Source organism: Vipera ursinii (genome assembly GCF_947247035.1).
Source record: "Vipera ursinii genome assembly, chromosome: Z".
Taxonomy (NCBI): Eukaryota; Metazoa; Chordata; class Lepidosauria; order Squamata; family Viperidae; genus Vipera; species Vipera ursinii.
Genome location: NC_139517.1, coordinates 16028432 through 16052809, shown reverse-complemented (window position 1 = coordinate 16052809; position 24378 = coordinate 16028432). Strand labels below are relative to the sequence as shown.

The following is a 24378-nucleotide window of genomic DNA, read 5'->3' as shown; positions in this document are numbered from 1 at the left end:
GTTTACCTCTTGACAAAAAGCAATATATTCATATACACATACTATAATTCCAAAGGGTTATTTTAGATTTTGCTCATTCTACCGGCTTGGGAGAGAACAATTCAATAAAAAAAAAGGTCAGGCGAAGATTGACGTGCAACAGTGGAGGAAATAATGAGAGCCAAGTAGAGAGAAGACTAGAAATTGAAAGATTCTGCAAGAAGTAAGAGTAGGAATTGACAAACTATTAAAAATAAATTGTGGTTTGGCATATTTGGGGTGGGGGTGTTCCCATGTGGGTGAATGTTAGAAGAAACCAATTTCACCTGTGGCATCAAAGCGCAATGTAAGGTTTACACGTCTTAAGAGACCTGGAAGCAGCTCAAGTCAATCCATCCATTTATTACAACTATACCAGGGGTAGGCAACCTCGGCTCTTTTATGACTCATGGACTTCCAACTCCCAGAATTCCTGAGTCAGCATAGTTGACTCAGGAATTCTGGGAGTTGAAGTCCATGAGTCATAAAAGAGCCGAGGTTGCCTACCCCTGACCTATACAAGTTGATTCATCTCTCTCTCTTTTAAAAAAAAACCCAACATCTAATGAGCAAATGTTAAGCAGGGTGTGGAAACATTTTCAACATTGTTGGAACTGCAAAGAGCTGCTAAAGGAGATGGCCATTAAACAAGGATTGCCTTTGTTGAGGAAAAGGCAGAGCTGTTATTGCTTTGAAATCAACCATTGTTTTGCCCCGATGTCAAATTCTAATATAATATCTTATAAGGGTATTATTGGGGGCTGAGTACCTGCCAACTCAAATCAAAAAGAAACTGCCCCTATGATACTTATACGGACCACGAGACACCACATGATCAGTTTCATTTTTATTGAGAGTCTTTAGATATGGGTAGCCAGATATTATTCTTGATTTTTAAACCCTCCACCGAGAATTGAACTCACCATCATGCCTTAGATGACAACATACAATCCGTTAGTTTTATAAGCCCTTTAGGTCTTGATCCCCAGTGGTAACTAGAAATGCTTCCAAATGGTGTATCTTCCCTTGAGCTCTCAGAGAAGTAGTATTTATACAAAAGTATTATGTTTTTCTTCTCTAAGAGCTGAAGGGAAGATGGATTGTATATGCCAGGGGTGTCAAACTTGCAACGTCACGTGACATGTCACAACATATCATGACTTTTTTGCCGTTGCCAGCAATGGGGTGGGCGCAGTTTTGCTATGAGGCTTCCCGCCTGCGGGCCAGCAGTTTGACACCCCTGGTATATGCCATTCGGAAGCGTACCTACAACAGGTTACAGTTAATCCGTGACTTACAACCATTCATTTAGTGATTGATCAAAGTTAAAATGGCACTGATAAAAGTGACTTATTACTAAGCCTCTCACTTATGACCGTCGTAGCATCCCCACGGTCATGTGATCAGAATTTGGGTGGTTGGCAAACAGCATGCATTTACAATGGTTGCAATGCCCTGGGGTCATGTAATCGCCATTTTCGATCAGCCAGCTTCTTGCAAGCAAAGCCAAAGGGAAAAGCCAGATTTGCTTAACGACTACATGGTTTGCTTAGCAACTACAGGGATTTGCTTAACAGCTGTGGCAAAAAAAAAGTTGTAACCACAACAACATGTTTCCAAAATTCCAAGTGCTGAGAACTTCAGCAAACCAGAACTGAAGAAGCTTCTTGGATGAGAAGTGAAACGTCTTCCAAGGAAAAACGAAGTCCAGTTGCCTTTTGAAAAAGCACCTTCGGGTTCAGCAAACCATACGTAACCAGACACACGGAAGAGAGGAAAATGCAGAGAGGCACAAACAAGTTTATTGCACGTAAGAAAGAGACCTTTCTGTATATCCCACAAACTGTGACTTCATTCCTATTTGGTGGAAGCGGAGAAGCTGACTTTGTGATTGGCAAGATAAGCTCAAGGCTTAAAGCCAAACCAAAGCTATCTGTTCTGAAGCTCACCTCCTACCTCCATCCAGAGAGGCCAGGCATAGGCAACCTCGGCTCTTTTATGACTCATGGACTTCAACTCCCAGAATTCCTGAGTCAGCTGACTCAGGAATTCTGGGAGTTGAAGTCCATGAGTCATAAAAGAGCCGAGGTCGCCTACCCCTGAGATAGGCAATCACCCTGGAATCACTTCGGTCAGCATCTTGAAAGAAGGTAACTAGATAGCAGCATTGGTCTCCTTGCAGGATCCCAAGCGAACAGTATGGAAATGTTCTCAACTGAATCATTACACCACGAAAGTATTTACTTTTTGGATCTCTTGAGACCAGATGAGTACATTTTCCTCACTCATCTTGAGGCAAAAAAAAAAAGAATGGTCTATGATTGACCTTTCAATAGAAACTAAGGACAATTTAGATTGCTGTTTCTGTCATAATCTCACTTGTGTGGACAGAATAAAAAATCTGATATATGCTTCTCTGTGGCAACTCCCCGAAAGAATACAGAGGTTCTCTTTGAGACAAAGGAAGGTGGGAAAGAGAATTGGAAGGGGCTTCAGGTCTTCCAGCTAGAGGTGCACAAGGCTGCACCTGTTCCAAGAACACTTTTCAGAATAAAATACACGCACACAAGCATTCAACATACATCAACTACCAATCCATATAGACAAAGGCCAGATACGTAGAGAGTCACCGTTAAGGGTAGAATAAGAACAGATTCACCGGCAGTGAAAACACCTCAATTCATGCACCCAAGAATTCCTTTGATGTGATAGTTATGCCATCAAGTTATTGTCAATTCTTAGTGACCGCACAGATTTTCCCCAGGACAATCTTTTTATGACCTGGTCTTCCAGCAGTGCATCCACCGTCCCCTTCAGCTGTGTGCAAATTCCCAGACTTCAATTTTGAGAAGCGAATAGTGTAAACAATTACTGGACCAAGAGGAATAGGGTTCTGTTCTTCCAGTAACTCAGAACTTACCTATCGCATTTTTCTCCCCCTCCGTACAACAGCCTGAACTTGCTATTTTGTTCAGGACCACACAGGATGGAAAGCATCCTGTGCCACCTATGTAAAACTGGCAGGGAAAAAACCCCCCACAAATAAAGCAAGGAAACCTAGCATGCGATATGGCTTTCAAGCTTGCCATTAAGTGTACACTGTGCAATTCAAAGTGCTATAGAAGGGGTTTAATAATATTTTTTCAGAAATGCCCCCAGCGGGCTAGCACATGATATTAAAAACCCATCTCGCCCTAAATGCAAAAGAGATTCACTGCTTTGCACAGCGCTCATTTCAAATGTTAAACTGCTTCCACTCGTTCCTTGGGGAAAAGAAAAAAATAAACAGCTCAAAGGAAGAAGGGGAAAGAAAAAAAAAGAAAAAAAGCAGCGTGTCTAATAAAAAGTGCTGATATTTTAAAAGCAAGAAAGTTCCTCTCTGCAAAGGAGAGAATCTGAGGTGCATTATGGCTTTGTATAATGAGGTCTAATGTTGTACCCCAAATAGTATTTTCATAGTAGGCAAATGTTAACATTACAGCACATTTCCAACAGGGTAATCTGGAAGAAGATCTGGTGTTAAAGGAATCACACCTCAGGAGCTGAAATCCAATAGCTTCCAAGGATCCACCCGGTACAAGTAATTACACCGCAGGGCACGGTTTTCTTAATGCTTTGAAAAAAAATCAGGTTCACATCCTCTCCCCTTCAAAACCTCGCCTGTTCGTTACCACAGGGACAAGGCCGATTCAGAGCCCCAAACACCAATTAAAACAACCCTAGCAAGCTCTTATCCAATGACAGGATGGGCTGCTCCCTTGACTTCCAATTCCTTGAGATGCTTCCAAGCACGTTCGGCACAGAAGTTAATTTCCAGCCCCGAGCGCAGGCGCAACCAAGCCTCAACCTGTTTCCTCAGATGTTCAACAGGATTGGAGTCTGCAAACGCAAAAGGACGAGTCAGAGACCTCACTGGAGCGGAAACCGATTCTCAGAGAAGGGCCCCCCCCACACACACTTTGCTTTCTGGCCTGCCTATCCCAGCCCCTACCTTTTTCAACACCCTTCAAGAAGGGCTGCTGTTGTTGCTGGTGGCGGCACCGTAGGAGGAAACTGTGCGCCAAGATGACTTCCTTGGCGTGTTCCTCCTGGGCCCGCAGGGTGAGGGCATCCAAAAGCGCCGAGTTATTGGAGGTGCTGCGGTAGTACAGCATATGCACCAGTTCGAGAGAGTGGATGTTCCTCCGCTGGCCAAAGACCTAAGGAAACAGCGCAGAACACAGGCAGTCCTCAACGTACAACAGTTCATTCAGTGACTGTTCAGAGCGGCAACGGCGCTGGAAAATGTGAGCCACGGCCGTTTTTCGCCCTTGGGACCGGTTACAGCATCTCCACGGTCACGTAATCCAAATTCAAAGGCTTGGCAACTGACTCGTATTTATGACGGCTGCAGGGTCTGTGTGTGTGTGTGTGTGTGTGTGTGAGACGTGATCAGTTTTTGCAACCTTCTGGCCAGCAAAGTCCAAGGGGAAGCCAGGCTCATACAACAACTGTGTTACTAATTTAACACCTGCAGTGATTCACTTAACAAGCGCGGCAGGAAAGATGCTAAAAGGGGGCAAATTCACTTAACAACCTCGTGACCTCCCGTTTAGACTACTGCAACGCTCTCTACATGGGGCTGCCCTTGAGGACCACTCGGAGGCTTCAGCTGGTGCAGAATGCGGCCGCGCGAGTTGTGATGGGAGTCTCCCGATACTCCCATGTAACACCTCTACTCCGCGAGCTGCATTGGCTTCCGGTTGCCCTCCGGGTGAAATTCAAGGTGCTGGTGATGACCTATAAAGCCCTAAATGGCTTGGGTCCGGGATATCTGAGGGAACACCTGCTGCCGGCATCAAGTTCCCTTCGTCCAGTGTGCTCCCACAGGGAGGGTCTTCTCAGGGTGCCACCGGTAAGAGATTGCCGGCGGGTAACACCCAGGGATAGGGCCTTCTCAGTGGGGGCACCTGCCCTTTGGAACCAGCTGCCAGTGGAGCTGAGGACTGCCCCTGACCTCCGTTCATTCCGCCGGGGCCTGAAGACCTGGCTCTTCGAGCTCTCTGGCCCAGGCTGAGGATCAATCTGATTTTAACTGGGGTTTTATTTATGTAGGGACAAATATAATTTTTTTAAATTAGTTTTTAACTTTTGTATCTTGCTTTTTTAATCACCCTGTAAACCGCCCTGAGTCCTTCGGGAAAGGGCGGTATATAAATGTAATTAAATAAATAAATAAATAAATAAATAAATAAATAAATAAATAAATAAATTTCACTTAGCAACAAAAATCTGGGGCGCAATTGTGGTCGTAAGTCGAGGACTCTCTGTACAGTATTTGGCTGCTTAGGAGTGTGGGGGAGGGGAGGGTCAAACGTGTGAGAGACACAATTAGTGCAGGTTCGCGTCCCACCAGGCTCAAGGTTGACTCAGCCTTCCATCCTTCCCAGGTAGGTAAAATGAGGACCCAGATTGTTGGGGGCAATAAGCTGACTTTGTAAAAATGCCGCTTGGGGGGGTGTATGAAAGCCCTAATAAGCAGGCATATACATAGAATGAAGGCTATTGCTAAGCACATTGATTTGTGCTTCTTAGATTGTAAGCCGCCCTGAGTCTTCGGAGAAGGGCGGGATATAAATGGGATTTTTAAAAAAAATTGAGATCCTGGCCTCTTGGAGGAAGCACGCCAGAGAGAATAGACACCTCTCTGTAACATATTGGGAAGGAAACCACATACCTATGATATGCTAGTAAAATGTTTATCAACATTTCCAATATGGAAGTGCATTACAGTTGGGTCCCGATGGCCAATACGCCCTCCCTTTGAGCCGAAGTTAAGGGACAAGAATGGAGAAAACTGCCAGCATAGTTTCCTGCCAATGAAGCAGGAACCCCAGAAATTATTACAAAAAACCCTAAAAAAGGTAAGGCACGGAGAAACCTCAGCCTGCTGCTTCTTGCAAGAAAGTCCTGTAAAAACAAACAAACAGACCAAAAAAAAAAAAAGAAAGAAAAAAACCCAGGAAAATCCCGGTCCTAAGCAAGGCATGACACTGTCTCCTTTGCATTTATCACAATGCAACTTTTTCTCAACCCCAAAAGTTAAGGGCAGCTTAAGCCCTCAAACAGTTAACTACCTCTGCATGAAAAGGGGGAAAAAAGCATTTCGCAGCTATCCCGTTTTTCGTCCCATGCAAACCTCGATACCAAGGTCTGGGTTCCCTTCCCGGATACATTTATTCAAAGAAAGCCAAAATGTCTGCAGGAAGACATAAATCTTCCTTCTACAGGAAGTGAAACACCTCCTCTCTCAGAGCTGTCTCTCTCCGTGTGCTGAAAAAAAGAGCCTTTCCCTGCCCCCGCCCCCCAGCCGTACCAGACGAGATTTCTCTGAGCAGAAGACATGTGTTCTGCCATAACGCTCTTGACAGCTGCATGGGATAGAGGCCAAGACTGCTTTCCTGCCCTAAAAGAACCTCAATTAAATTAAGCTTGCTCCTACAAAGGTAATCGTGCCTCTCCATCTCCTCAGCCCAGAGCCCCCAAAGAGCGCCTTCACGAATTGCCTATGAATTATAACCGGTTGTGTTACCGAAAGGGGGAAAGTTATTAAAAGGTTACATTGCCGGGTTTAATTAATTTGAAGGTCGGAGCAGGACGTTTATCGGCTCACGGCTCTCGACTTGCTGGAAACGCCGGAGGTGGACCTACCTTCCAAGCCCGGAAGGCCATCAAGGCGGCAAAGAAGAAGAGCAGGGTGGTGGTGCCTATCTTGAGGTCGGAGAGCACCACCATGCCCACGTTCACAAAGAGGGCCAAGCCGCTCACAACCAGCATGGTGTTGAGCAGAGCTCGGTGGAAGATGGAGGTGCGGACTTTGACCAAGGGCAGCAGCTGCTCCAGACCTTCCAGTGGGATATCCTTAAAGCATTTCAGCACCAGGTGGCCATTCTTGGTTCGGGCAGCCACTATAACCCGTTTGAAGTAATGCCTGGGTTGGAAAGAAAAAGGGGAGGAACGGAAGAAAAGCGATGTTAGGGAAGCGGACGCAGACTCTTCAGATGTGAGCCAAGGATTCATGGTCTGCCAGAACTCCTCGACGGTTATTGGCAGAGCCCCCCCAAAAAAATAAACACCCATTTTAAAAGGCTGAAATCTTATCGAGGAAAATGAAAACTCCCCGAATGTTGGCGTTTTTCCATAGGAACCGATGGGATGAAAGCTAAAAATCTACAGGTTGTCCTCAACTCCCGACCGCAATTGAGCCCAAAATGTTACATTGCTAAGGCAGATGTTCGTTAAGTGAGTTTTGCCCCATCTTATGACTTTTCTGGCTGCAGTTGCTAAGTGAATCCCCGCGGTTGTTCCAATTCGTAACGCAGTTGTTTAAGTGAATCCAGCTTTGCCGTTGACTTTGCTTGTCAGAAGGTCCCAAAAAGGGGATCACGTTGACCCTGGGACACTGCAAACCGTCATAAATGTGAGTCAGTTGCTGAGCAACTTGACTATGGGGATGCTGCAATGGGCGTGAAGTGTGAAAAATGGTCGTAAGTCACTTTTTTTCAGTGGCGTTGTAACTTTGAATGAACCGTTGTAAGTCGAGGACTAGCAGTCGCGTAATTTCACTGTCTTTGCATAAGATACTGGGGGTGAATGGGATTAAAAAAATGCCAATATTGGGAAGGTTGTGTTTGGTTTTGTGGAGGAAATGAATGCAACTAAGCCATCTGAAGAAGATGGCTGCCCTGATCAGCTATTTCAAGGTTCCTCTCTCCCACCGCTTTACTTCCACGACCAAAGCTCTAAATTCCGCAACGAGATATTTAAACCAACACATTGCTGGCCAGTTATTTTGGTTTTTTGAGAGGCAATTAAGGCATTCACACGCTAGGGTGGCCATGTGCTTATACAATCTAGTTCAGAACATTCTAGAGCTAAGACGATTTTGGTGTCCTAGGGGTAGGCAACCTTGGCTCTTTTATGACTCATGGTGGCTGCTGGCTCAGGAATTCTGGGAGTTGAAGTCCATGAGTCATAAAAGAGCCAAGGTTGCCTACCCCTGTCCTAGACTGTCCCCTCTCTTATGTGAATGCTCTTCCCATCATTTTATCTCAGTACCTTCAGGCCAGCACAAATAGCTATAGTAGGGGGGCTGCCTACACAGGATAGAAAGTGGGTCACAGGACTGCACAAATCAAAGTCATTATTCAAAGAACTGCAGCTACGCAATCACAATAACAACCTTTACTTTCAGAGGATAGGTACTGTCTGCGAAGACACCTCTAGCCTTCCAAATGCCTCATTCAAAATAAGGCTTTACAGGTAGCCTTTAAGTTACAACAGTAATGGAGCCTGCCCATTACGGTCAAAGTCAGGTGGGCCATAAGTGAATCTCCTCACTTAATGACCCTCCCATTCCTGCTCTCCCCGATGCATTTTTTAAAAAAAAACCATGCAGGTCATTAAGTGAAGTATGGAGTGCATCAGGGCTGGGGGAGACCCTGTGGGGCTCACTGCAGGCACATGTCTATCTGCCTTGGGCCTCCTCACACCCCAAGATATCCCATGCTCCACTTCTTGCCCCTTGGGGTCCCCAAAGTTGCTTGGGTCTCCTACTCATCCCCCTGAAAAATAACGCTGGCAAAGCTTTGAGTTTTCTGTTTTCTCACTAATGATAGCCTTAGGTCTGCCACCATCAGCTGTGTCAGCATTATTTTTTCACTCAGAAAAAAGACGGCCACTTGTGGGACTGTGCTGCATTGCCCACAACGAAGTGGCCTGTTCTCCTTTTCCACCCAGACCGCCTGAACCCTGGAGTTCTTTAAAAGGTAAGTAAGCAATCAGTCACAGGGAATAGGCTGGAGCATGCCGAACGACAGTGGGGTGGCAAAGCAGGACCAGTGTGTGTGTGGGGACCCAGCGGGGCAGGATGGAGAAGGAAATGGGGAGCGTGCTGCAGCATCATAAGGACACACAGCCACAGAGATGCTGCAGCAGATGTAATTTCAGAAGTGAGTCATAGTAACTTTGGGGGAGGGTTGTTATTAACTTCAAGCGGTTGCTAAGTGACCAGTTGTAATTCGAGGACTACCTGTATAAAAGCTGCCAATGCAGTCCAAGGAGCTTCGCACATGTCAAAGCATGAGATAGCTAGGAGAGCTGCAATACATGAGGGACCAGCTAGCATGGCAGAGAGTTGACAATGTGCTGACAGTGGAAAATTATATAGCGCAGGGGTCCGCAAATTGTGGGCCATGAGGGGTGTGCAACTGGGCTGTGGAAATGGCTGGCGAGGGCCCGCGTGCATCCTTGCTTGCGCAAGCAGTGGGTGAGTTTGTGTGGACGCTCCATCTGCGTGAGCGGCAGGCGTGCGTGCACACTGCTCGCAGAAATGAAGCTGTGTGCACATGAGGAAGCTTGCCAGCCGCTTGTGCAAACCATCCCCTCTCCCCGCACACCGGTCCACCAAGCCGGAAACGTTGGGGAACTCTGATATAGTAGACACGATAATTAAATCGCTTGCTATACATTCAGTGCAATGAAACTGATAAGTTTTGGGGGCAGACCAGTGCCAATAAAAATGTGGAATCTTCCAGGTCAATGCCTTGTCAAGCTAAAATATCAATACAGGGTGAATGCCAAGAGAATGCCAAAAAACAAAAACAAAAAATCCTCTTAGAGATTTCAAATAAAAGAATGATACAGATAGTCCTCAACCTATGACCACAATTGGAACCAGAATTCTCGTTGCTAAACAAGACAGCTGTTAGGTCACAGCAATTTTAGGATCTTTTTTTGGTTACGGCTGTTAAGCAAATCACTTTGAATTATGTGGTCGTTAAGCAAATCTGGCTTTCCCCCGTTGACTTTGCTTGTTGGAAGCTGGCTGGGAAGCTCACGTCCCTATTACGTGATCCCAGACACGGCAACCGTCATAAATACATGCTGGTTGCCAAGCACCTGAATTTTGATCACATAATCCTGGGGGTGGTGCAATGGTCTGTAAGGCTGGATTCTAAGTCACTTTTTTCCAGTGCTGTTGTAGCTTTGAACAGTCGATAAACGGTAGTTGGGATCAATGACAACCTGTATTGTCAGTGGATAAGTACCACCAAGTCAGGAACCCCAAAGGTTTTGAGAGCTTTCCATATCACCAGAAGCTCCATTACAGTAAGGCAGGGGTAGGCAACCTTGGCTCTTTTATGATTTGTGGACTTCAACTCCCAGAATTCCTGAGTCAGCATGGTTGGTTCAGGAATTCTGGGTATTGAAGTCCACAAGTCATAAAAGAGCCAAGGTTGCCTACCCCTGCTCTAAGGGGATCTTCAACTGGGACCATTCGGTACTGATAACCATACCATTACTCTGAACCCCCCAATTTGGTAAAGACACATCCATTGTAAAATAGTGCGACAGAATCTTGGAATAAATCTAGCACTGGAGGTAAGTTTGAACTGGAGCTGGAATAGGTAATTTGTTTAAGAATAAAAAGGTTCTGGAAAGCCTTGATGCAACTGTTGTATCTACAGAAGAGCATATTCTATCAATATGCAGCTGTAACACCTGTGGAATATTGTGCAGATTTTGATATGGTCCCCCATGAAATTCATATGAAATTCATATCCTGACTTCTACATTGAAAACATTTTGTCCTGCAGAAGGAAATGTGCTGAATCAAGGAATATGCCCCAAACTGAAGTGCATTAGCCCTAAAACTGGGAGGAATCAGAGGTGACAATTCCAAATTTATAGAAAGACAGAGTGCAGAAAGATTCTTTAACATAAAAACAATATCCCAGCTTATCTGGTTTCTAGATAGTATCACAACTGAACAGGTAGTCCCCGACGTACAACCACAATTGAGCCCAAAATTTCTATGATTAAGCAAGTCGGTTGTTAAGTGAATTTTGCCCTGTTTTATGACCTTTCTTGCCACAATTGTTAAGTGAATCATGGAAGTTGTTAAGTTAGTAACACGGTTGCTAAGTGAATCTGGCTTCCCCATTGACTTTGCTTGTTAGAAGGTTGCAAAAGGGGAATACATGACTCCCGGACACTGCAACTCTCATAAATGCGAGGCAGTTTTCAAGCATCTGAATGTAAATCACCTGACCCTAGGGATGCTGCAAACGGTCATAAGTGTGAAAAACAGTCGTTGGTCACTTTTTTCAGTGCTGCTGTAACTTGAAATGGTCACTAAGTGAACTGTCGTAAGACAAGGACTACCTGCAGTGGTATTTTATTGGCACGGAAGTAACCCAATTACCCTTTTGACAAAAACTTTCAGATTTGGTCTTGAGGGGTTCTGATAACAAGAGCTCTGGAAAAAAAAACAAGGGCAGATTATTATGCGTCACAAAATGTCACAGTACTGCCAATACAAGATGGTCTGGAGCAGGGGTGTCAAACCCGCCACGTCACGTGACATGTCGCAACGTATCGCGACTTTTTTTCCAATGCCGGCAATGGGGTGGGCATGGTTTCCTCATGACGCATCCGGCCTGCGGGCCGGCAGTTTGACACCCCTGATCTGGAGGATGCCAAAATCTGGAACAAACAACTGGGAAAAAAAATGTTTGTACAAAAGATGAAATGATTATAGCCAAATCTCTCCATCCCGTTAAGAGGAAGAATAGGATAGACACAAAATTAATAACAACAATAATAAAAATATTATAATTTTCTCCCCAAATATCTTTGCCCCTGAATGATGTTTCCTCAAAGCTGAATGGGACAATGTGGAAAACTGGGAACATTTCTGTGAGACTTCTCTTCTTGTTAAGATGCAAACTAAAAGTATTTAACCAACTCGATTGCTGAAAATTAACTGTCATCTCTATGGTTGAAACCTTCCATAGTTGAAAAACTGAAACCTATCTGGCAAATCTCATTTTTCATTTTATGATTTCATTCCATAATCTATTCTGCTTCAGAAACGTCCTGCAGTATCGCATGCCAAAAATGTCATAGGTTGCGTGGCATCCTTAATCAATTTGGACAATCATAGTCAAATATGACCAAATCTGCCATAATTTGTAAATAAAATAAATAGTATGGTAATTTGCTATGTCAAGCTATGTTAATTTTGCTATGTTAATTCATGAAGAACAAGCAATATGGTATTTTGTTATGCCTAGTAATAATATATCAGCATTAATGCAATCTTTTATAAAAATAGCTGGCAAAAAGTAGGAGGGTCCTGGTGGAATATAACTTTCTATCTAAGCCAGGGGTAGGCAACCTTGGCTCTTTTATGACTCGTGGACTTCAACTCCCAGAATTCCTGAGCCAGCCATGCTGAGGAGAAAGGGAGAGGTTTCCATGTTGGCTCAGGAATTCTGGGAGTTGAAGTCCACGAGTCATAAAAGAGCCAAGGTTGCCTACCCCTGACTTAGGCCATCACATTCATTGCCATCCTGCTGTAATGGGGTAGAATGGACTTTGAACATTTTTATATCCCTTCCATTTTTATTATTTGTGCCTTTAAGTCCATTTTTTTTTACTCCTGGCAACTGCCTTGCTTTTTTCTTTGGCAAGATTTTTCAAGAGTGATTTGCCATTGATTTCTTCTTCCTAGAGCTGAGAGTGAGTGACCGGCTTAATGTCACTCCAAGTCCACAGTGCCTAAGGCAGAATTAGAACTCACAGATACATCTTCTCACTGTTACAAGTTAAGAACTGGGTTATAGACAATAAATTAAACATGCAAGCTTATGTATCACCATCCCACAGAGTTGTTGGAAATTGAGTGCCGTATACATTTTAATGTTTCTCAGCCTCAGCAACTTTAAGATGTGGATTTCAGCTCCCAGAATATTCTAGCCAGCATGCCAAAAGCCACACATCTTAGCTGCTGAACTAGAGAAACATTGATTTAAAGGAACTGGGATGCAGTGATCAAACCCTGTCAGAGCAGGGATGATGGAAAGGAGCACAATCTGGCCAACCCAAAAGCAGCTCAGATTTAGAACGTCCTAAAAAAAGCTTCCGCAGGTAAATCTTAGCATCTGAAGCACAGAAATGTGAATGGAAACGTTTAACTTCCAAGAAAGAGAGTTCATTCCCCCCCCCCCCGAGAATATATGTTTCAGTCTCCTATCCACAGAAATTTCAAGAAAATTTTATGAACATTTTATGAACATTTCACTCAGAAATCATAAAGCATTTCCCTCCAAGTTGTAAAGCATCCCATCTACAGCATCTCATTTACAACAGCACATAAAACTGGGTGGAAGGACCACAGCTCAGTGACAGTTTTACAAGCAAAGAGCTTCAGGTTTATGAGACAGGAAGAGAACTGCATAAATTCACCAAACCATGCAACTGATTTCTTAAAGATGTGGCTGGGCCCTCTTGAAAAGGTGAAGAAAATGGCTGCTAGGCTACATCCGAGATTAGAGATAATATACTTCCGAGTTCAGTGGCAGAGGAATACCTTGAGGGCAAAGTTGCTCTCAATATTTGGCGGTGGAGTCCTTTTAAGGTCCTACTCAGACTACCAGAATGCCAGTCTATGGTCTGTTCCATCACTGTTCTTCTTAAGACAAAGTAGGTAACACCAACCTAGATGGACAGAAATCTGACCTGTTAGAAGGCCGGGTCTTGGGAATACGCCCCCAAAAGGATCTCCAGGTGGCAACAGATACTAAGGAGACCATTTTTTTTCTTGCCTGTCTGCAGGAATCCGAGCAGGGCCGAAGAAGCCCGTCCTCTGGGCTCGAGTTGCAGCCATCACTCGCAGAGGTCCTATCCGTTGGCCAAGAGCCCAGAAGGTGATGTATTCGTACTGATCCAAATTCACGGTCACCTGGAGAACGGAAGCCAGAACTGCCATGAAAATGCAAGTTATTAGGGACTCCCACATTCTGAACATTACATGGCGATGGGGAAACAAGCCATCTATCACCACACTACTGCTGAAGCCAACTGTAAATACCTGTCACCTGCTCAGGTCTGCTTATCTGTAGACCTCCCCAGTTATGTGCTGAAAGAGGGCTTCTGCCACATTGAGTCAAACTGCATGTCAGGATCCAGTATCTTCCCAACTCTGCTGAGCAGTACTTGGTAAAAATGAGAGCCAGGTTTGTAGCCTGCTACCTCTCACAGCACCTGTTAGCTCTGGGAAACAGTGAACTTATTTTTTATCCTGCGCTTATTATTTTTATAAGTAACTCAAGAGGGCAAACATACAGTGCATAATGCTCGTTCCTCCTCCTATTTTCCCAACAACAACTCCTCTGTGAAGTGAGTTGGGATAAAAGTGACTGGTGTTGTGATTCAGCGTCAGCCTGTGGTACCGGCAGCTGAGTCCGATGCTTCTGAAGAGGAGGAGGAGGAGGGGTTTGGAGAGCCTTTGGTGTCAGAGGGAGGCTTTGATGCACTGCAGGACTCTCAGCCTGGCCCCTCCCGTCATGTTCCTTCTCAGACTCAGCTGTGTGAGCACGAGGTATTGGATGTAGATGATTCACAGCTGGATCTATTCAGGGATGTTAGGAGCAGGACGCAATCCAGCAGAGCAGAATAGAGAAAGACAATGAGGCAACTCAGTGAGAGGAGGAGAAGGCAATGAGAAGCCACGCCTTGGGACTGCTAATAAAAGGGGAAGGTGTGGGAGGTGCTGGTTGCTGAAGGCAACCGTTTAAAGATCTTCTGCTAGAGTCCTGGTCTGTTATTCCTGTTTAACTCTTGTTTGAACTTTTGGTGTAACTCTTGTTTGAACTTTTGATTTCTTTGTAAATAAATTTGGTTGGGTTTTTTTCCAACCTGTTGACTATAAAAAGGGGTTGTCCCTGACATTCAAACAGGGCTGGTTGTAGGCTGGAACAGAACACTGGCCCAAGATAACCCAGCTGACTTTCATGCCTACAGTGAGACTGGAACTCACAGTATCCTGGTTTCCAGGCCAGTACCTTAACCACTACACTGAACTAGATCGCTTAAGGAAAATACAATGGCTTGTATTTTCACTAGTTCTATGAACCAGCCATCGGGCAATTTTTAGCTGATCTGTAAACTCCAGAAGAGGATGTTTACAACAGGCAAATCTGGCTTAAAAGGGGTGGATTTTCTCAGTCACCAAAATACTACGCTATTATGGCCTTGAAGTACACCACGGATCTGAGAGGAAAGTTCAGCCTTAGCCCCAGTCTGAAGTGACCAATAGATTCAGGCTTATCCCAGGTTCAATGGGTCACCTGACTGCCTCCAAAATAACAGGAATAAATGTTATATACTTTGTAGTGGCTGTCAAATATTGCTGGGTTAAGGCTGAAAACATCACTTTAACACTGGAATATCTAAGGCAGGGGAAGTCAACCTTGGCTCTTTTATGACTCGTGGACTTCAACTCCCAGAATTCCTGAGCCAGCATGACTGGCTCAGGAATTCTGGGAGTTAAAGTCCACGAATCATAAAAGAGCCAAGGTTGCCTTCCCCTGTTGTAAGGTTTTTGTTGCTGTTTCAGGGATGGGTTGTGAAGATGATAATAGTAACTACATGCTCCCCCGCCCCCAAGAGAAAACCCAACATGCCAAGGCATATGTATTACATGCTTGCTTGCTAGCAGGGCAGGACCTTACATCTATAATAGGAATTTTATGCCTAATGTAAATATTTTTATGTGTGATTTCTCTGATTGCAATCTAAAATGGGGAAGTTTTTGCTTACAGTCTCATTATCTCAAGCCAGGCCTATCCGTTTCCAGCACTTCTGTCTTTTCAGACTCTTACAGCTAAAATGCAAATCCTACCCTTTTCCTTCTCTTTTAAAATTTGGTGAACTGGGATTTTCTTAGGATGGGGTTACGCACAAAGGCAAATTATATATGAGTAGAACCATTTGTCTGGCTCTTTAATTTTTCTTACATTTTATGTTTTTTTTCAGCAAATACAAAACAGATGCAAAAAATAAACAAACAAATAAATAAATCAGAATCTACCAAAGGATAGACAAACTATGAACTGAATGTGATCCCCAAAGTTCTGTTTTGTGGCCTTCAAGTCATACTATCAAACTTTGGAAGCAAACTATTAAGATACATAATTTATGCTTTTCTTTTCAGCTGAAAACTTTTTTTAAAAAAAGTATAAGTCTTCCTTTAGATTTAATACCATTCAGCATTTACCTGCTGCCTCAAAAAAATAAAGATTATGATCCCTAGCAGCCAAGATATCCTGCCACTAGCCAGAAAGAATTTTGTACTCTGTATGTATTACTGTATTAACTGCATTTCATTTCTTAATAGATAGTAGCAATGTTTTACGATATCTTGTAAGATGCCCCAAATTGTAAATATAATGGGCAACATATAATTTTCTAATAAAGGAACTACATGTTAATTATGAATAAGGCACAACATAGGCAGCACTTTAGATGGTGCTATAAGCTAAAAGACAAATCTATGGAGAAAAGGGCCAAACATTTCTCCAGCATTTCTTCAGTACATGCCTCTTAATATGGTCATTTGTAATTATGACGGTTGAGGAACACAAACAAGCTGTCGTTCATATCCTGGTGATGACTTTTTGACTGGCACTAGACCAGTTATAGGGGAAAGAAACTGTGTGTCTTAGTTGCCTTCAAAAGATATCCTACTGGACAAGGTTAAAGTAAGGCAAAGCAAAAAACTGAATAATACTGAGAAGTTTGGAAATTTTTATTTGTGGGCATGGAGAGATCCAATACCATCCAAAGAAATTCTAGGATTTTGTTCCACTCCTGTAATTTGCCTTTGTGCATAACCCCAGCCTAAGAAAACCCCACTTCACCAAACTTTAAAAGTGAGGGAAAGGGATAAGATTTGCATTTTAGCTATAAAAGGTAAAGGTAAAGGTTCCCCCGCACATGCGTGCTAGTTGTTTCCGACTCTAGGGGGCGGTGCTCATCTCTGTTTCAAAGCCGAAGAGCCAGCGCTTGTCCGAGGACGTCTCCGTGGTCATGTGGCCGGCATGACTAGACGCCAGAGGCGCACGGAACGCTGTTACCTTCCCACCGTAGTGGTCCCTATTTTTCTACTTGCATTTTTACGTGCTTTCGAACTGCTAGGTCGGCAGAAGCTGGGATGAGTAACAGGCGCTCACTCTGCTAAGCGGCACTCGGGATTCGACCCGCTAAACTGCTGACCTTCTGATCGACAAGCTCAGCATCCTAACCCACTGAGCCACCATGTCCCTTAAGCTATAAGAGTCTCAAAAGACAGAAGTGCTGGAAACCAATAGGCCTTGGCTTGAGAAAAATGACACTGTTAAGCAAAAACCTCTCCATTTCTGATTGCAGTCAGAGAAATCATAAATAAAAATGATCCACACAAACAGAAAACCATCAGGGAAAACATGAGAGTAGGAAGAGGGGTCTAGAATAATTTACCACACCCAATTTGTCATGGCCAACTTGCCGCAGGACAACTTGCTGCACGACAATTCAACACTGTATCAATCATTTCATTCAGCTACATTTTTTTTTAAATTAGTGACCACGTTTTCACTGAAATTATTGTAACTTGTAATTCTGAAGTGACTATTGTTATTGGCCATGGTTCCATTGAAATTGATTTATCTTTTGTACTTGTTGAATTGTCTTGTAAGGAACTGTCCCGTGGCGAGTTAGCCACGGCGAGCTGTCCCACTGCAAGGAAGAGAACCTGAACAACCGAGATTACAAGAGGTGTGGTCAAGGAAAATTCACAAGGTATCTAAAATGTCAACTTTCTTTTACCATTTCAGGACCCCTTCATCCTCTATCAGATACGACACAGATGGGACACCTGAAGGAAAAAGGTGGAGTGTGTGTGTGTGGGGGTGATCTTTATTGCAGGCCACACCTGGACTTCATCATGAGGGTGATTGACAGTTAGTGCATAAGCCAGTGCTTCTTCTGACAACTTGTTGAAGTTGGCCTGATCCAACAGTGGTTCCATCTTGGCCAAAACTCCCTGTTCTTTTATTAACCGTTCGGCATCTGTCAAACAGAATTCCTGCAGTGTGTCCCGATCAGGATCAATAGGTGTATAGAGTGTCTAGAAGGGGAAGGCATAAGTGGGAAGATTAATACAGTGAGTATTAATACAGCATACTTCTTCTATCCCTGGTCACCATGGGCAATTTATTATTGAAATCACCATCACAGCAACAGTGGGTGAACAAGTAGAAGGAACGCATTACTGGTAGTCCTTGACTTATAACAGCTCCTTTAGTGACTTTCAAAGTTGCAGTGGCATTGAAAAAAGTGACTAACGATCATTTTTCACCCTTACAACCATTACAGCAGGGGTCTTCAAACTTGGCCCTTTTATGACTCGTGGACTTCCACTCCCAGAATTCCTAAAGCCAGTGTGCCTGGCTCAGGAATTCTGGGAGTCCACGAGTCATAAAAGGGCCAAGTTTGAGGAGCCCTGCATTACAGCATCTCCATGGTCATGTGATCAAAATTCAGACACTTGGCAATCGATTCATATTTATGATGGTTGCAGTGTCCCAGGATCACGTGATCACCTTTTGTGACCTTCGCTGAAGCAGAGTCAGTGGGAAAGCCAGATTCACTTAACAACCGTGTGACTAACTTAACAACTGCAATGATTCACTTAAGAATTGTGACAAGAAGGGTCACAAAATGGGGCAAAATTCACTAAACAACTGTTTCACTAAGCAACAGAAATTTTGGGCTCAATTGTGGTGGTAAGTCGAGGACTACCTGTATTCCATTTTTTCTCTACCAGTTCTTTAGTTTCCATGCTGAAAGGACAGAGAATGCAGATTTTTCTTCACCAATCAAGAATAGGAAGGTAACATTTCACTGACACTCATGTGTTTCTGATTACAGTAACACATTTTATTAAAGGGCATAAACTTTAATGTGCTAAGTCGGGAAAGAGCCTACCACTCTCCTTCTGATTTGTCATGCGGTAAATGTGTACTGGAGCAGGGGTCTCCAGCCTTGGCAACTTTACGACTTGTGGACTTCAACTCCCAGAATTCCTCAGCCAGCACAGTCCACAGTCCAACTTCCACAAGCCGTAAAATTGCCACAGTTGGAGACCCCCTATACTGGAGTACAGAAAATTATGCTGGTCACTGTTTATGATTTCATCTCCTTTGGGGTCAGTATTTCAAGTTTTGGTCAGGCATGCAAGCAAATAAATGCCAATCTTGATTGCTGCTCAGGATTGGAAGTGTAACCTGCAAGACGCGGGAGAGCTAATTCTCCCCAGCTCTTTTATTTTCAAAACAAAATCACCACAGAGTGTGGAAGCTGACGGAAAATGTTGTAAATGGAGCAGCTGCAGACATTCCCACACTCTATAAACATTTTTGGGATGAGCAAGTGTCTCATAATGCATCTGATGGCTACTGGGTCTTGACTCAGACAACACATTGGACCAATGTTAAAATACGCTAACATGCTGCAAATCACGGTTCAGTTTGTGACTGAGAAATGGCTTTGGGACATGACCCCAAATGAGATTCTTTTGCTAAGTGAGGCAATTAAATTTACATCCTTTTTTTACCATGGTTAAGGGAGTCACTGCATTTGTTAAGTGAGTCATGCGGTTGTTAAGTGAATCCAGCCCCCTGCCCCCTTGACTTTGCTTATCGGAGGCTGGTTGGGAAGGACAGAAATGGCGACCACATGACAGTGGGACAGTGCAGGTATTGTAACCATAGGTTGGTTGCCAAGCACCCATATTTGATCTTCTGATCACCGAGATGCTGCAACGCTCGTTAAGTGATAGGACTGGCCGTGTGTCACTTTTTTTTCAGTCCATTGTAACTTCAAATGGCCATTAAACAAAGGGTTGTAAATCGAGGACTGCCTATATTACAATCTGACCCATGTTCGAGATTGAGATGAGTTGCCATGACTTTGTATTCACAAAGGAAGGATAGATGGGAGAGGATAGATCAATTTCTCCATCCTTTTGCCTTTCCATATTCGTTATAAGGAAGAGGAAGCTTCTACATGTTATTAGCAAAGGAAGTCAGACAACCCAACCAAGGAGGCACACACAGTTACCTGCATTTCTCTGCCATTCTACTGGGCAAGGGATTATTTTTATTTAGAAAAATGGCAAAATGCTACGTTGTTGTTGTTTTTTTTAAAAAAATACATTTAAATATTTTTTTGGGGGGGGGGGAACTCAGTAATACTAAACACCCTTACTAACAGTTGTTGTCCTAACAGCCACCACCTCCCTTGCTACCTTCTGCATAGACTGGAACATTTTTTATAAATTGACTGCAAAAAAGAAAGTTTGCAACTACCTGTAGCTGCTCCAAAAGGGAGTAGTAACGGTGTACAAGGGACGAGTCCACTTGAGACACAAATTGCAAGAATGAGAGGCGTTCTTCATGACTAGAAGAGTGGAACTCCTGAAAAAAGGAGGGGAAAGGCAACCCAGTTCATCCCTAAAATGGTCAATAAGAAGCAGTCGGTTTAATGAGATGTTCCTTGGGTAGTACCGTACCAAAATACAGGCGGTCCTCAACTTACGACCACAACCGAGCCCAAAATATTGTCATTAGGTGAGACATGTGTTAAGCAGGTTTGGCCCCATGTTAGGACCTTTCTTGCCACAGTTGCTAAGGGAATCACTGAGGTTGATAAGCTAGTAACACAGTTGTTAAGTGAATCGGGCTTCCCTATTGATTTTGCCTGTCAGAAGGTCGCAAAAGGTGATCACACAGCAACAGTCATAAGTGTGAACCAATTGCCAAGCATCTGAATTTTGATCACATAATCGTGGGGCTGCTACAAATGTGTGAAAAATTGTCATAAGTCACTTTTTTCAGTGCCATTAACTTTGAACGGTCACTAAATGATTAATTGTTGTAAGCTGAGGACTACCCATAAATATAACTGTTTAGTCGGGTTTGGTGCACTGCCATCTCTGTAGTTGTGAATTAGTGGCCTATCCTCTTGCTGCAGAACCATTATCCTTAGAGTTTTCCATTTATTTCCAGCAACTTCTCTTTAATACAGCTTAGAATTGGTTCGACATAAATGTTTTTGAACGTGACCTGCAATAATTACCCACAATAGGAATTTTACAGTCATAGCTACTGGGGAATTCCTCTTTCCCCAATTCAGAACTGGTCTACAATGGTAAGTAGCCTAAATTCTTCAACAGGCATGTCTGAAATTTCATTGAGGTATGGGCCTCTTCTTAGAGTTCCATCTCGACAGATGAATTTTTGGATAACAGGATAGTTAGCCAACATTTCTAGTCATCAATGTATCTTGGAATATTTGTGCAGAATGCCAGATTGTGAATTTCTATCTATTAGAGAGGTTACCACTGTTCAATAACAGAATACATGCTTTGCATGCAGAAAGTTACGTTTTAGAAATCCAATTAAAAGGAGTACGAAGTAGTAAATATTTTGATATTCTTGAAGTTATAACAGTTTAGGATATATATGCAGATTTGACATAAGACAACTTTCTAAAGCCATGTTTTAACAGATTCAATAGCAACATGCAGCTCAAACATCTTTTTAACAAAGCAGGTAGTCTTCGACTTACAACAGTTCGTTTAATGACTGTTTGAAGTTACAACGGCACTGGAAGAAATGACATGAGCGTTTTTTACACTTTACGACCATTGCAGCATCCCCAGGGTCACGTGATCAAGATTCAGATGTTTGGTAACTGACTCCTATTTATGACGGTTGCAGTGTGTCCCAGGGTCATGTGATCACCTTTTGAAACGTTCTGACAAGCAAAGTCAATGGGAAGTCAAGATTCATTTCACAACCATGTTACTAACTTAACAACTGCAGTAGTTCACTTAAAAAGTGTGGCAAGAAAAGTCATAAAATGGGGCAAAATTCACTTAACAATGATCTCACTTAGCAACAGAAGTTTTGGGCCCAGCTGTGGTTATAAGTCAAGGACTACCTGTAATGAAATATACATCTTCAATTATATGCTTTGTGTCTCCACCAATGAGAGAAAAAATGGAATATTTCATAAACAGACTTCAGATTTCCAATTCATACTTTTATGTTTCTCCACTTTTTTAATCCATGACTATAGTAAAAGTGGCCAATTTGGCAGTAAAGAACTTTGGATAAGAAAAAAAATCCTTATAAGTCTCATATACCATTATTAAGATAGGTAAATACGGCAGGATCATTATCCTGAATTTGTCCTATATATATAAAATAAGCATTATAACTGAGCACCAATCCAGGTCTACAGTGCAAAGGGCTTATACTCTGTGTAATCTCCCTCTGCCTAGTTGTAAAGATACTTCAGAATAATTCATTTCATGTTCTCCAGATCACTGTTGTCCAATGTACTCCAGATGTTAGAGGTCAACTTTTTATAATCTGTGCTCAGTATCTGGACTGCTTCTGTCTAGTAAAGGCCATTCTACCTTTGCAGAGTGAGTCTATTACAAGCCTCCCCATGTTAAATGAGCAAAATATACAGTATTTTACGATTTAATGATAAAAGATCCTAAACATCAAATGATCAAAGCAAACACAAAGGGCTTCCAGGGCAACATTATGATGTTGCTGTTCATCAACCATCGAGGCATTTAGATAACTACCAATTGTAACCAGAATTTCTCTTTCATTCCCTTTTATATCCTTTTCTCCTTCCTACAAAAGCTTGTAATTTGTCACCCTTTCATTTTTTTCATGCCATGCCACTCATCATACATAGGATAACTGCCTTCTCCTCCTCTCCACATGCTATACTTTTCCTCCATTTGTTTTACTTTTGTTTAGCAAAATTTAAAATCACGGTTTCCTCTACTCTTCAATTTCCACACGAACAGCACTTTTGTCTCAAGAAGCGTTTTCATCTCTTCAGAATGTTCTCTTCCAAAGGTTCATCCGTCCCATTTGGCCCATCTGACCACTTCAGAAACTTCACCCCATCAGGAAAGATTTTTAAAGATTGGCTTAATTCAATCTCCACATGTTCATGAAACAGACCCTACTTAAGAGGCAAGGGACCTGCCTTGAGAGCTTTGGGATGAAGAAAAAAATAGGTTCTGCAACCAAGATTGCAGATCATTTGCCAAAAGAAAACACTTGGTATACTAAAGCAAGCGCTGACTGGGCCAAAAGAAACTAAATTTTGGAATCTGAACACATCATGCACATCAAGTAAACCAGTATACAATAAATTACCGTATAACATTTCACACTATTACTGCTTGTGTTGTCTATGAGAAGGGGGTGACACCTTTTGCTTGCTTCTATGATTTCACCAAGCACTATCCGCACGTTCTAAAATTTGCTTATGCTGTTTTGAGCCATGAAATATTTTGAAAGCTGAGAGGGGTGATTGTGAATGTTGCTTTTGTGCAATGCATTCAAGGGATGTTGGAACTGACATAGAAGCCTATTTTTACCTTTACCAGGGCTTCAACCAGTTGATTCTTGGAAAACGGGATGTATTTCTCCTGATAATCCACTGCCCAGTTCTGTGGTTCTGTTGGCTTCCACATCTTCCGATATTTCACCATCGTGGCGGCAAGGGAGGCCTTGCCACGCAAAGACAAGCCTATAATCTTGGTCCCCAGGGCTAACCGGGTTATGCTCAGCATCCTGGGAGAGTCCAAAGCTTAACAGTTAAAAAATGGCAGCACAAGTCATATCTATCTTCCTTGGCTCAGTTTCCTCAAACTGACATCATTTTGCAACCACATTGCTTGAAGAGCTGCAGCAGGCACCTTTTGAAGCAGCAAATGTAGAAAGCTTTGAGAAATCAAGTAGAGCAAATCGATCTTTTTGATAAGCTGCAGGCAAAGAGTGCTCAGTTAACATGGAGGTACCATGCACAAATGACGAGGTACTTTCCCCACTACCGGCACCCGCAATTGCATGTGAAAGCAAGCTCACAGCCAGGACAGAACAACAGGGGTTAAAAAGTCACGGGTAAAAATCATCAGGCTATATCCGAACTGTTGAAATTAAAGGCCCCGACCAACTTACAACCCAAGCAGGTTATTTTTTTCTCTCTCTCCCTCTTCACACAAACAAAAAAACCCGTTTCAACTACAGACCCAATTCTGACGACAACCCCCCCCCCCCCAAAAAAAAAGTCCACTATTGGAGCAACGAGCTCTGACCTTTAAATAGAAGCCTGACATTTAATTTGGTGACACATGCGCACAATGTTTCTTTTTCTCTTCCGCCCTCAATTCTAATCTTTTAGCTATTGCCGGGGAACTTCACGTTGCGTCGTGCGCTTGCGCAGTGGCTTAGGTCGATTTTTTTTTTTTGTCGTGAGCTAAACTGGCCTCATAAAGCAGAGATGAACAATTGAAAACAGCTAGCCGCCAAGGGTAACATTTCTTTGCCCATCAACTCTGTTCCGATTCAGCCTCTGCAAAATACCGTTAAGGGTCAGCATGGAGCCGTTCTGCAT

At 43.2% G+C, this 24378-nt stretch overlaps 1 protein-coding gene across 3 annotated transcripts; it reads right to left on the bottom strand.

The window, feature by feature from the left end:
- Positions 1 to 861: 861 nt before the first annotated feature.
- Positions 862 to 24306, bottom strand: TMEM143 (transmembrane protein 143). 3 transcript variants are annotated; one of them, XM_083376532.1, is made up of 8 exons: positions 24080 to 24306; positions 23360 to 23555; positions 20253 to 20360; positions 17816 to 18010; positions 13668 to 13804; positions 6709 to 6988; positions 4010 to 4217; positions 862 to 3897 (listed from the first exon to the last, which is right to left on the bottom strand). In XM_083376532.1, the coding sequence occupies exons 2-8, from the start codon at positions 23552 to 23554 to the stop codon at positions 3749 to 3751; spliced, it is 1272 nt and encodes a 423-aa protein (XP_083232658.1). In that variant the 5' UTR covers position 23555; positions 24080 to 24306; the 3' UTR covers positions 862 to 3748. The 3 variants fall into 3 exon arrangements, with proteins under 3 accessions (XP_083232658.1, XP_083232657.1, XP_083232659.1); XM_083376531.1 differs by lacking the exon at positions 24080 to 24306 and having other exon boundaries at positions 23360 to 23992; XM_083376533.1 differs by lacking the exons at positions 20253 to 20360; positions 24080 to 24306 and having other exon boundaries at positions 23360 to 23992.
- Positions 24307 to 24378: the final 72 nt, after the last annotated feature.